Source organism: Sinocyclocheilus rhinocerous, unplaced genomic scaffold, assembly GCF_001515625.1.
Source record: "Sinocyclocheilus rhinocerous isolate Xijiao unplaced genomic scaffold, SAMN03320098_v1.1 scaffold1093, whole genome shotgun sequence".
NCBI classification, from domain to species: domain Eukaryota; kingdom Metazoa; phylum Chordata; class Actinopteri; order Cypriniformes; family Cyprinidae; genus Sinocyclocheilus; species Sinocyclocheilus rhinocerous.
Window position 1 is genome coordinate 818,548 of NW_015626381.1, and position 14,052 is coordinate 832,599.

At 38.3% G+C, this 14,052-nt stretch overlaps 1 protein-coding gene across 2 annotated transcripts in view; it reads left to right on the forward strand.

The window, feature by feature from the left end:
• LOC107712934 (C-terminal Src kinase) overlaps window positions 1-14,052 on the forward strand; it is a 28,643-nt gene that overhangs the window by 9,721 nt on the left and 4,870 nt on the right. For both annotated transcript variants that reach the window (XM_016518343.1, XM_016518335.1), the window contains 7 exons: window positions 3,048-3,112; window positions 4,168-4,281; window positions 4,663-4,775; window positions 10,514-10,733; window positions 12,572-12,665; window positions 13,464-13,529; window positions 13,618-13,717. In XM_016518343.1, coding sequence (XP_016373829.1) covers window positions 3,098-3,112; window positions 4,168-4,281; window positions 4,663-4,775; window positions 10,514-10,733; window positions 12,572-12,665; window positions 13,464-13,529; window positions 13,618-13,717 — 722 coding nt within the window. In that variant the 5' untranslated portion in view covers window positions 3,048-3,097. The remainder of the gene's footprint in view (window positions 1-3,047; window positions 3,113-4,167; window positions 4,282-4,662; window positions 4,776-10,513; window positions 10,734-12,571; window positions 12,666-13,463; window positions 13,530-13,617; window positions 13,718-14,052) is intronic.

Here is a 14,052-nt window from a genome sequence, read left to right on the forward strand (position 1 = left end):
TGCTACATTTCTCCAAATCTGATGAAGGAACAAACTCATCCTAATCTTGGATGAACTGAGGGTGAGTGCATTTTATTTTTAGGTGAACTATTCCTTTAACTGGAGATCTCCGATCTGCTTTATTAGATGGTTTTCATGCCGATTGTGAGACTATCCTCCATCTCCAGTGTCATGGCTTTATTCGAAGCCTCTCGGGACGGAGAAACCGATACCTTCTCTGACCTTCTTGGGTTTCATCTTTAACCTTGGTGCACCAGTTTCGATGTTGATAATCCAGTCTGAGTGTCTGATCTTTATCGTGTTTTGCTGCGAGTGTCTCAGAGCTTGAATGCGTGATCTTTGCACGGCTTCTTGCAGCTGAAATGTCTTCCTGTGAGTCAGTTGGAAATGAGAAACAGAGTTTTCTCAGAGTAAAGGTGGCATCTGTCTGTGAAATAAGAACACAAGCACCGTAATGTGCATAATTAGTTTGAGGATCATTCCTGCTGTCTCAGTGTTTGGGTCAGTGGACATCATATCAGGCTTTCTTTTGCATGTCTATCTTAGTTATTAATAAATAAGTTATATAGTTATTTATATAAGTATAAACCATATTTTTGTAATAATTTACATTGTTATTCCAAAAAATATTTTAACATGAACTTTTATTTTGGGGCGTTGTAGTGAAAACCTTTGCATTACTGTATATTTAAATAATTTTTGTTATTATCATTATCCTATTTTGTTTGTGTATTTATATGTTTGTATATTATGTTTTAATATTATTTTTATTATTAAGTGTGCATCCCTACTTTTGATTTATTCATCCAAATTGTGCTAAATTCGTGGCATTCCGTGTTATACAGTAAATGTAATTTTTCTGACATGATTAGGTGATCGTGTCTCATTGTGTAAATCACTGCACCGCAGTTTCTCAGGATCAAGTCTGGTGTACTTTTAATAACACTTTCACATTAAACCAACATTCATAATGAAGACGTGTTCGAGTGTGACCCAAACTAATGTGTAGCTGCTCACTGGAAACACAGGTGTGTGTGTGTGTGTGTGTGTGTGTGTGTGTGTGTGTGTGTGCGCGCGTGCGTGCGCGCGTGTGTGTGTGTGTGTGTGCGCGCGCGCGTGAGGTGCATCTCAATAAATTAGAATGTCGTGGAAAACTGATGTGCTGTTTTCTTGGAGAGATTGAAAGCTGATCTTTAGCAGCTCTTCCCGCTGCGTTTTCTCGTTCATGTTCTCCAGGGATGTGAAGCTCTGCAGCTCTGAGATCAGTCTGAATATTCCGGTTTGATTCAGAGTAAGAGTATACTCCGACTCAGACGGATGTGAAAGTGTGTTTCTGCTCTGTTGACCGTTAACTCATCATTTGCATGTTCAGTAAGGTCACATTTCCATATTTCACATTCTCAGTCATTCAGCAGACGCTCCTCATCTCTTGTTTACGACTCTTTCTCCCGGTTTCACAGACAAGGCTTAAGCCTAGTCCCAGACTAACATGTAATTCTGAGCTGTTTCAATTAAAAGAAACTTGCACTGATTGATCTTAAAATATATCAGTGCCTTGGTTTTGTCTCAAGATGCACACCAGTAATGTTTTTCCTAAAGCACGTTTATAAAAATGACTTAAATGTCCTAATTGAACTATGGTCTAATCCTGGCTTAGTCTAAGCCCTGTCTGTGAAACCAGGCCTTAAAGTCATAGTTTAGTCCACAACTAGAGTTTCACTGCTTAATCTGCTTCATTTCAACCGTAACTAATTATATGATAATATATGAAGATATTGTATGGCTTCAGAAGACTTGGCATGCAACAGGACTTGTTTGTAATACTTTTATACTGCTTTTAATGGTCGTTTTTTGCAATAAATACCTGACTGTACTTCTATTAGCCTGTTACATATTTAACATTGTTCAGAAGTGGATATGTATCATCAGTAATGTCATTAATATTTCACAGCCATTCAGTGAATCGGATTCACGTCTGATCACTTCACATCTTCAGCTCCTTCTCGTTACGTTTGCATTATTTATATATTATTATGGTATTTATTTATGTTTTGAATTATTAGCTTTTATTTCATTTTCATTTAAATTCAGATTTTAGTCATTTTGTCTCTTTGCTTTTGTAATTTTTTTTTTTTTCAAAATATTTCTGTTTAGTTTTCATTTATTTTCATTTCAGTTTTAGTATTTTAGTACTTAATTCAGTTAGTTGCCAAGGTAATGTTTCTAATTTACATCTACAAGACATGCTTTCATCATTTTTATTAGCTTTTATTTTTTCTAAATATTTCCGTTTAGCTTTGTTTTTATTTAAGTTTTAGTAATTTTTAGTACTTAAACATCACTGTTATTTACCAAGGTAACATTTCTAATTTACGTTTGTTTTTTAGGTTTTAGTTTGTATATTTTGTAATATATATATATATATATATATAATTTTTTATTTTATTTTTTTTTCAATTTAGTGCCATTTTAGTAATTTTTTTAATGTGCTTATGTCATTTTATTGACTTTTGTTTTTTTATATAGTCTAGATATTTCAATGTTGTTTTAATTTCAGTTTTAGTAATTTTAGTGCTTTAACTTTCAGTTAGTTGCCAAGGCAACATTTCTATTTATTTATTTTTTCTTAGTTCTAACTAAGTCCTTTTTTTTTTAAGCTTTTAATCTTTATTTCAATTACCAAAACAATCTTGAATAGTTTATTCTTGTTCTTAATAATTTGTGATCTAATCAGTATTTGATCTCCATTGATTGATTGATTAATTTGTTAGTCATAATGTTCAGTCAGTCGTTCAGAATAAGAATAAAGCTCTTTCATCTTCTGACTGTTATAATTATGTTTATAAAACAGATAGTTCCGGTGCTTGATTCTGATTGGCTGAGCCGCGTTCGAAGCTGTTGTAAATGACTCTACAAAGTAACATACACCTTTGTTTACATTTGTGTGTTGCTCGGCAACCACTTTGTAGCAACCACAACACACACTCACTCTCTCACACACACACACACACACTGACTGACTGGATGTGTGTGTGTTGTCTCCTCAGCTCTGATGGTTCTCGTCTGACACTCAGAGACTCCAGCATCAGTCCTCAGCATGTCTGCTCTACAGGTACAAACACGGCACACTGAAGAAAACCAGCACATTATATTTGCCGAAGTTTAATAAACCCTATTTTTTGGGGTGGGTTATTTATTTACTTATTTTTAATTTTTTAATTGTTGTATGTACAGTATCTCACAGAAGTGAGTACACCCCTCACATTTTGGTAAATATTTTATTATATCTTTTCATGTGACAACACTGAAGAAATGACACTTTGCTACAAAAGTGTCATTTCTTCAGTGTTGTCACATGAAAAGATATAATAAAATATTTACAAAAATGTGAGGGGTGTACTCACTTCTGTGAGATACTGTATATAATTAAAAACAAATTGTAATTTGCATGAGGTAAATTAACCCCTATTTTATGGATTTGTTTGTTTGTTTGTTTATTCATTTATTTAATAAATTATATTTTGCATGAGGTAAATGAACCTGCCATGTCTGTTTGTTTATTATTTAATTTTAAAAAATTATAATTATATTTAATTATATTTTGCCTGAGGTAGATGAAATCATTTTTTTTAGGTTGGCAGATTGATTGATTAGTTTTTTTATTTTTTATTTTAATAAGTGTTTTTATTTTATTTTATTCATAATTATTTATTTATTTTAAATAAACCCTATTTTTACAATGTGGTATTTGGTATTTATGTAAAAGCATTTTATTTATTTTTACTTCATTTATTATTTATTTGTTTATTTAAATTATTCATACTGATTTTTCAAGGTTAAAGTTATTTATTTTTACAGATTTTTTACATTGTGACCATTTTCAATTATCTCAATTCTCATGACTGTAATTGATATTGGTTTGAAATGCTTTCAAATTGTGCCAGATCACTTTATTAATATACATAACTTTGTTAATTTACATAATAAAAATAAATATTTTAAATAAAAAGTCATTACAGTAATGAGAATGTGTATAATGGGTCTGAAATAGACTCTTCTTTTTTTTTTGCAAACTAAATAATATCTCACATAAAATGTTTAATAGGTTCTGTTGTTTTCTGTATAGTACATGTTAGAGTGTAGAGTGAATTGTTGGTTGTGTCTCAGGCGTCATGGCCGCCGGGCACCGAGTGTGTGGCCAAGTATAACTTCCAGGGCAGCACAGAGCAAGACCTGCCCTTCTGCAAAGGAGACCTGCTGACCATCATCGGCGTAACCAAGGTAACAGCCAATCAGCAAACACCTGCTGATGTCACACGGAACTTTTAATGTCTCCAAACATCCTATATTTGTAGCAATAGCCAACAATACATTGTATGGGTCAAAATTATACATTTTTCTTTTATGCCAAAAATCATTAGGATATTAAGTAAAGATCATGTTCCATGAAGATATTTTGTAACTTTCCTACCGTAAATATATCAAAACGTAATTTTTGATTAGTAATATGCATTGCTCAGAACTTCATTTGGACAACTTTAAAGATGATTTTCTCAATATTTTGACATCTTCAGTTATAATTTCAGCTCTATCAGTCGTGTTGTCGTGCTCATGTTGTCCAGTGACTGATCGATTGATTTATTGATTTATTGATTGATTCAGGACCCAAACTGGTACAAAGCGAAGAACTCTGTTGGCCGAGAGGGAATGATTCCAGCAAACTACGTCCAGAAGAGAGAAGGAGTCAAATCCGGAGGAAAGCTCAGTCTGATGCCGTGAGTTCATGATCCTCATTCAGTCAGCTTTCAGATCAATAACTCCAGACCCAGTCACGATCACAGAGGACTCGAGCCCTGCTGAATTGTGGGTAATGGTTGTCTGTGGTTCATTTGGTTCAGCTGATGGTGGTTTTATTGTAGAAGGTCTTGAGAATGGATGAGTGTAGATGAGCTGGAGTCTGTGTCTGTGCTTCTGCTGCTGGAGACGCGTCTGAATCAGACGTTTGATTCTCCAGAATCACACACACACACGAACACACAAAGTCATTATGCAAATCCACCTCAAACACACTTATTCTCACTCACACTCATCCACACACAGTCACAGGCACTCACACTTACACACACATATATACACATTCACATGCTCAAACACACTCACACTTACACACACCTATATACACATTCACTCAGTCACATGCTCAAACACACTCACACTTGCTCACACATATATACACATTCACATGCTCAAACACACACACACTCACTCACACCTATATACACATTCACTCAGTCACATGCTCAAACACACTCACACTTGCTCACACATATATACACATTCACATGCTCAAACACACTCACACTTGCTCACAAGCACATACTCGCTAACTCAAACACACTTATTAACTCAAACACTCTCTCATTCATACTCACAAACACACACACACACACACACACACACAGACAGATATACACATTCACACTCGCTCACAAACACACTCATACTCACAAACACACTCACACACTCATACTCACAAATACACTCACACACACAGATATACACATTCACACTCGCTCATAAACACTCACTCAATCATACACACACACACAAACACACACCGATATATACATTCACAATCGCTCGCAAACACACTCACACACTCATACTCGCAAACACACTCACTCACTCACACACTCATACTCGCAAACACACTCACTCACTCACACACTCATACTCGCAAACACACTCACTCACTCACACACTCATACTCGCAAACACACTCACTCACTCACACACTCCACACACACACACTCACACACACACACACCGATATACACATTCACACTCGCTCACTCACACACACACACAGATATATACATTCACACTCGCTCACAAACACACTCACACACTCATACTCACAAATACACTCACACACACACACACACACATACTCATACTCACAAACACACTCACACACACACACACACAGATATACACATTCACACTCGCTCACAAACACACTCACACACTCGTACTCACAAACACACTCTCACACAAACACACACCGATATACACATTCACACTCGCTCACTCACACACTCATACTCACAAACACACTCACACACACACACAGATATATACATTCACACTCACAAACACACTCACTCACACACTCATACTCACAAACACACTCACACACACACACGGATATACACATTCACACTCACTCACAAACACACTCACACACTCATACTCACAAACACACTCACACACTCATACTCGCAAACACATTCACTCACTCATACTCGCAAACACACTCACACACACACACACAGATATACACATTCACATTCGCTCACAAACACTCACTCAATCATACACACACACACAAACACACACCGATATATACATTCACAATCGCTCGCAAACACACTCATACTCGCAAACACACTCACTCACTCACACACTCATACTCGCAAACACACTCACTCACTCACACACTCATACTCGCAAACACACTCACTCACTCACACACTCATACTCGCAAACACACTCACTCACTCACACACTCATACTCGCAAACACACTCACTCACTCACACACTCATACTCGCAAACACACTCACTCACTCACACACTCATACTCGCAAACACACTCACTCACTCACACACTCATACTCGCAAACACACTCACTCACTCACACACTCATACTCGCAAACACACTCACTCACTCACACACTCATACTCGCAAACACACTCACTCACTCACACACTCATACTCGCAAACACACTCACTCACTCACACACTCATACTCGCAAACACACTCACTCACTCACACACTCATACTCGCAAACACACTCACTCACTCACACACTCATACTCGCAAACACACTCACTCACTCACACACTCATACTCGCAAACACACTCACTCACTCACACACTCATACTCGCAAACACACTCACTCACTCACACACTCATACTCGCAAACACACTCACTCACTCACACACTCATACTCGCAAACACACTCACTCACTCACACACTCATACTCGCAAACACACTCACTCACTCACACACTCATACTCGCAAACACACTCACTCACTCACACACTCATACTCGCAAACACACTCACTCACTCACACACTCATACTCGCAAACACACTCACTCACTCACACACTCATACTCGCAAACACACTCACTCACTCACACACTCATACTCGCAAACACACTCACTCACTCACACACTCATACTCGCAAACACACTCACTCACTCACACACTCATACTCGCAAACACACTCACTCACTCACACACTCATACTCGCAAACACACTCACTCACTCACACACTCATACTCGCAAACACACTCACTCACTCACACACTCATACTCGCAAACACACTCACTCACTCACACACTCATACTCGCAAACACACTCACTCACTCACACACTCATACTCGCAAACACACTCACTCACTCACACACTCATACTCGCAAACACACTCACTCACTCACACACTCATACTCGCAAACACACTCACTCACTCACACACTCATACTCGCAAACACACTCACTCACTCACACACTCATACTCGCAAACACACTCACTCACTCACACACTCATACTCGCAAACACACTCACTCACTCACACACTCATACTCGCAAACACACTCACTCACTCACACACTCATACTCGCAAACACACTCACTCACTCACACACTCATACTCGCAAACACACTCACTCACTCACACACTCATACTCGCAAACACACTCACTCACTCACACACTCATACTCGCAAACACACTCACTCACTCACACACTCATACTCGCAAACACACTCACTCACTCACACACTCATACTCGCAAACACACTCACTCACTCACACACTCATACTCGCAAACACACTCACTCACTCACACACTCATACTCGCAAACACACTCACTCACTCACACACTCATACTCGCAAACACACTCACTCACTCACACACTCATACTCGCAAACACACTCACTCACTCACACACTCATACTCGCAAACACACTCACTCACTCACACACTCATACTCGCAAACACACTCACTCACTCACACACTCATACTCGCAAACACACTCACTCACTCACACACTCATACTCGCAAACACACTCACTCACTCACACACTCATACTCGCAAACACACTCACTCACTCACACACTCATACTCGCAAACACACTCACTCACTCACACACTCATACTCGCAAACACACTCACTCACTCACACACTCATACTCGCAAACACACTCACTCACTCACACACTCATACTCGCAAACACACTCACTCACTCACACACTCATACTCGCAAACACACTCACTCACTCACACACTCATACTCGCAAACACACTCACTCACTCACACACTCATACTCGCAAACACACTCACTCACTCACACACTCATACTCGCAAACACACTCACTCACTCACACACTCATACTCGCAAACACACTCACTCACTCACACACTCATACTCGCAAACACACTCACTCACTCACACACTCATACTGAATCTGGAACAGAAGATTTATGTACAGATTTGTGCATTATTTACTCTGTATATACAGCTGTATAAAAAATATGCATATGTATTTACATAGTACTTGAAGGAGAGGCAATAATTAGAGATGGAGAATGAATTACAGGCATGAATTACAGAACAGGTAATAATTCCTGTGTTAGCTGTTTAGGCTGGAGATGGAATGGGGGAAAAACTGTTTTTATGCCTGATGTTCTAGTGCGCAGAGATCTGTAGCGTCTGCCTGAAGGGAGAAGTGCAAACAGGTTGTGTCCGGGGTGAGAGGGGTCTGTGATGATGTTATCTGCCCCTTTCTTCACTCTGGAGTTGTACAAGTCCTGAAGATTGGGCAGGTGCACACCAATGATCCTTTCTGCTGTCCTAACAGTCCGCTGCAGTCTTCTTATATCTGATTTGCTGGCTGACCCAAACCAGACAGTTATAGAAGAGCACAGAACCGACTCGATAACAGCTGAGTAAAACTGTGTCATATTCATACATATGAATATATACATTCACACTCGCTCACAAACACACACACAGATATACACATTCACTGTTACACACACACTCACACTTGCTCACAAACACACACTCACACTTATACACACGCACATTCACTCAGTTACACACACATGCAGTCACACACACACTCACACTTGCTCAAGAATCGAGAATAAAAACACATTCAAAAATACCTGAAATCATAAAGATCATCATATCAGATTTATATAAATACATAAATAGAATCTAAAGCTGGTCAGTGTACTGATAGTGGATCATATTTCATCTGCACATGATTCAAAGGGTTGATGTTTCCCAGGTCTCTATAAAGCCTTGGGTTTACTTGTTAAACTGTATGGTAAATATCACATGTTTATCACTTATGATTAGTTTTAACAATCCAAATGTTGGAGGGTGAATAGATGCATTTCTCAGATACAGATACACAGGCTCTGTGTCATGTGCATTCCTGATGGCAGTTCTTCTGCATTTTTGCATGAAGGGTGTGTATTCAGCACCGAGCTCATGACCCACAATCCTCGGCGTTTGCTGATTCCGCTCAAACACGACATTGTTGTTTTCTAACCTGATTAGATTTGAACAATCTTCATTCTGTGTGACTGACTCGGTTTGCATGATTTGATTTCAGTAACATGCTCAATCTTTCTCACACACGCACACTCATGTGACCCTGCGGTCTCTGATAATGACCTCTGACCTCTACAGGAAACATCAGTTTAGCTGCACTCATTAAAATCACTAATCTGTGCATTTTTCTTGATATTGTGGAGCCAAAACCCAAGAATCGATTGATTTGACTTGTTTTTCTGCATGTGGATTAGTGCTGAAATCTGAAAACAAATCTATATCTATATTTAAATATATATATATATATATATGTATATATGTTTTCATAAAAAATAATGTATGATTATACTGTATGTCATTTTATCATGTACAGATTTTTATGTTTGTTTCTATCTAGCTAGCATCATTTTTATTTCAGTTTTAGTAACTTCAGTACTAAAATGTATTTAAATTCAGTTTGTTGTCAAGGCAGCATTTACATTTTTTTTCTAATTCTATTTTAATTTTTAAAAGATTTTAATGAAATTTTTATAAATTTTATTTCAGCTTAAATTCAGTAAAAGACTATTTATTAGTTTTAGTGAACAATACCACTGATCATATATTGTTGAAATAAATCACTTCAACACAAGAGTATATCTGCAGAACGAGAGTTACTGAAATCAAAAGAATGTCAAATAATACAGACTGAATGTCTGCTGCATTAGACTGGGATCTGACTGGATGACATTGAGTTTGACATGTTTGATTCTGTCTCAGCTGAAGGCTCTCTATACTGTACACACTGTATGATCTCAAAAAGGATATAAAGGCCAGAAAGATAAATGGATCTGAGTGTTTTCTCATTGTTTGCATGTTTGTCAGATGGTTTCACGGTAAGATCACGCGTGAGCAGGCGGAGCGGCTGCTGTATCCGCCGGAGACGGGGCTGTTCCTGGTGCGCGAGAGCACTAATTACCCCGGAGACTACACGCTGTGTGTGAGCTGTGACGGCAAGGTGGAGCATTACCGCATCATCTATCACGACGGGAAACTGTCCATCGATGAGGAGGAGTACTTCGACAACCTCATGCAGCTGGTGGAGGTGTGTGTGTGTGTGTGAGTGTGAGTGTGAGAGCATGCACGTGTGAGAGCATGCATGGGTGAGAGTGTGCAAGTGTGTGTGCATGAGTGTGAATCAGTGTGTGTGTGTGTGTGTGTGTGTGAGCGTGCATGGGTGAGAGCGTGCGAGTGTGTGTGTGAGCGAGTGAGCATGCATGTGAGTGTGTGTGTGTGTGTGTGAGTGAGCATGTGTGCAACTGAGTGTGTGAGCATGCATGTGAGTGTGAGCATGCATGTGTGTGTGTGTGTGTGTGTGAGCATGCGTGCGATTGTGTGTGTGTGTGAGCATGCGTGCGATTGTGAGTGTGTGAGCATGCATTTGTGTGAGTGTGTGTGAGCGAGTGAGCATGCATGTGAGTGTGTGTGTGTGTGTGTGAGTGAGCATGTGTGCAACTGAGTGTGTGAGCATGCATGTGAGTGTGAGCATGCATGTGTGTGTGTGTGTGTGTGTGAGCATGCGTGCGATTGTGTGTGTGTGTGAGCATGCGTGCGATTGTGAGTGTGTGAGCATGCATTTGTGTGTGTGTGTGAGCATGCGTGCGATTGTGAGTGTGTGAGCGTGAGCAAGCATGTTTGAGCATGAGTGTGTGTGTGTGTGTGAGCATGCATGTGTGCAAGTTTGTGAGCGTGAGTGCGTGAGTGTGCAAGCGTGTGTGAGCATGCATGTGTGCGTGTGTGTGAGAGATTGAGTGTGTGTAAGCATGAGTGTGTGTGTGCGAGTGCAAGTTTGTGAGCTTGTGAGTTTGTCGTGTGTGTTTTGAGGCATTCCTCACATTCTCTTGTCTCGTTTCTCATTCTCATCATCGTTTCTCTTGATGGCGTGTCATAACAAGCTGCTCGTGAATCAACGTCACACGCACATCTTATGAAACCGCTGTAAACAAGAGCAAACCTGTGTGTGTTCATGAATTTGATTTCTTAAGAGTTTGTTCTGCCCTCTAGTGGCTCCTGAGTTTCTGTGAAACTCAAATGATCATCTAAACAAGAGTTTATGAAGAGAATTATTCTATTGTCCAGGGTATTAAACAGGCAGCAGTGATGATTAGTGATGCAGTTTAGATGTGTCCAATTAGAAATGGTTTCATTTTGCATTTCAATGAGAAACAAAGAGCTAAAAGAAAACAATTATTTACAAAAAAAATATTTTTAAAATTAAGATTAAGAAAAAAAGAAAAAATATATTTACAAAGTCATAAAGTAAGAGGACAAATATTTTAAAATTCTAATTAAAAAACAAAGCTAAAAAAAACTTTTGTAACTTTTTAGGGAAAAAAATACATATTTACAAAATCATAAACACAAGTGAGAATTTTTTTTTTGCATTTCATTGCATGAGCAAACACAAATATGAAGACAAAAATATGTTAAAATTATATTTTAAAAAAATATTAAAAACCCATCAGTTGATTGAGCTGTAGTGATTTGAGTGAGTTTGATTTATTGATCATTAGTTTTGTTCATGATTTGATGAACATATACGTTATTCTTTCTCCCCCTGGATGTTTATTGTTTGTGGCATGAAAGCTAATTCTACATCAACTCAGAAAGTCATCTTGTCATCTCATGTTTGTACCGGAAACATCTCAACAGAGTGCCGTGAGACTAGTGTGACCTCTATCCCAGCATGCTCTGCTCCCTCCGGCTGCTGTCCTTCACTCTTCCCCCTCTGTCCTCCTTATTTTGGGCCCACAGTCTCTGTGTTTCCTCTTTCACAGGAAGTACTCCAACAGCTGCTCTGACCCCTGAGCACAGTTCATAACCGCTTCTGTGTGCAACATGACTATTGATAATGCATATTAATGTGTGTGTGTGTGTGTGCAGCATTACACCAAAGACGCTGACGGTCTTTGCACGCGGCTCATCAAACCCAAGCTGATGGAGGGGACGGTGGCAGCGCAGGACGAGTTCTCCAGGAGTGGGTATCATATCTTCTACAAGCATATTTTAGTATTATTTATTTACTATTATAGATTTGTTAATATTCTGAAGTAGTTTTTATTTATACCTTCAGGTTTCAATTTAATTCTAGCTAAAATTTTAGTAATGGTTTTTATGTGCTTTTTGTCGTTTTGTTTTGTTTGAGATATTACCATTTAGGTTTCATTTATTATTAATTTTTTTAATTTTTATTTATTTTATTTCCAGTTAGTAATTTTATTTTAGTATTATTGCTATACTATTCTTTGAAATTGTGCTATTTAAGTTTAATGTAATAATTCATTATTTATAATTTATTATTTAAGTTTTAGTTTTTATTTATTTTATTTCCAGTTAATAATTTTATTTTAGTATTATTTATATGATATTATAGTTTTTATTTATATTTTAAAGTAGCTTTTTGTTTTTATACTTTCAGTTTTCTATTTCATTTTAGTTTAATTATTTGTAATTTTTTTATTGCGCTTTTGTTATTTGTATTATTTTTTGTTGATATGAAAACTTACTATTTGGCTTTTATTTATTATTAAAAATACATTATTTCATTTTTAGCTCTAGTTCAATTTTTGTTTTTATTTAGTTTATTTCCAGTAATTGGTTAATAGTATTACTTATTATTATCTTTTATTTCTATTGTAGTATCATTTCTATTATAATTATTGTAGTATTATTTGTCTGTAGCTGCTCAGATCCGTCAGTAAGCAGATGTTCAGGACTCAGAGAGAGGAATAAAGCAGAAGTGAAAGCGGTTTCATCTCGATGTTTGTCTTCACAGGTGGATGGGCTATGAACAGGAAAGATCTCAAACTCATTCAGACCATCGGCAAAGGAGAGTTCGGAGGTGTGTGAAGATCCGTGACGCTGTGTTTGAGGACGATGAATCAGTGTGTAATCTCTCTGTGTGTGTGTGTGTGTGTGTGTGTGTTCAGACGTGATGGTGGGAGATTACCGAGGGACGAAGGTGGCAGTGAAGTGCATCAAACACGACGCCACGGCTCAGGCCTTCCTCGCTGAAGCTTCAGTCATGACGTGAGTACAGATGATCAGACTGACCTTCACCTGGACTTCAAAACTTTAATGAAAGAATGAGGCATTTATATAGCGCTTTCATTGTGTATTGCTGTACACCCAAAGTGCTTTACAATGGGGGGGGGGGTCTCTCCTCAACCACCACCAGTATATTATTGATACCCAGTCAGGCTGGGTTCTGTCCCGTGTGACGGTCAGATGAATGTCTGTCCATCTGCTGAGCTCTCGTCACATTTACATGCGAATACAGCGCTGTGATTGGGAAGAGTGTTATCAGAGCAGCTCAGGACCTGTGTGTGTGTGTGTGTGTGTGTGTGTGTGTGTGAGATTGGGAT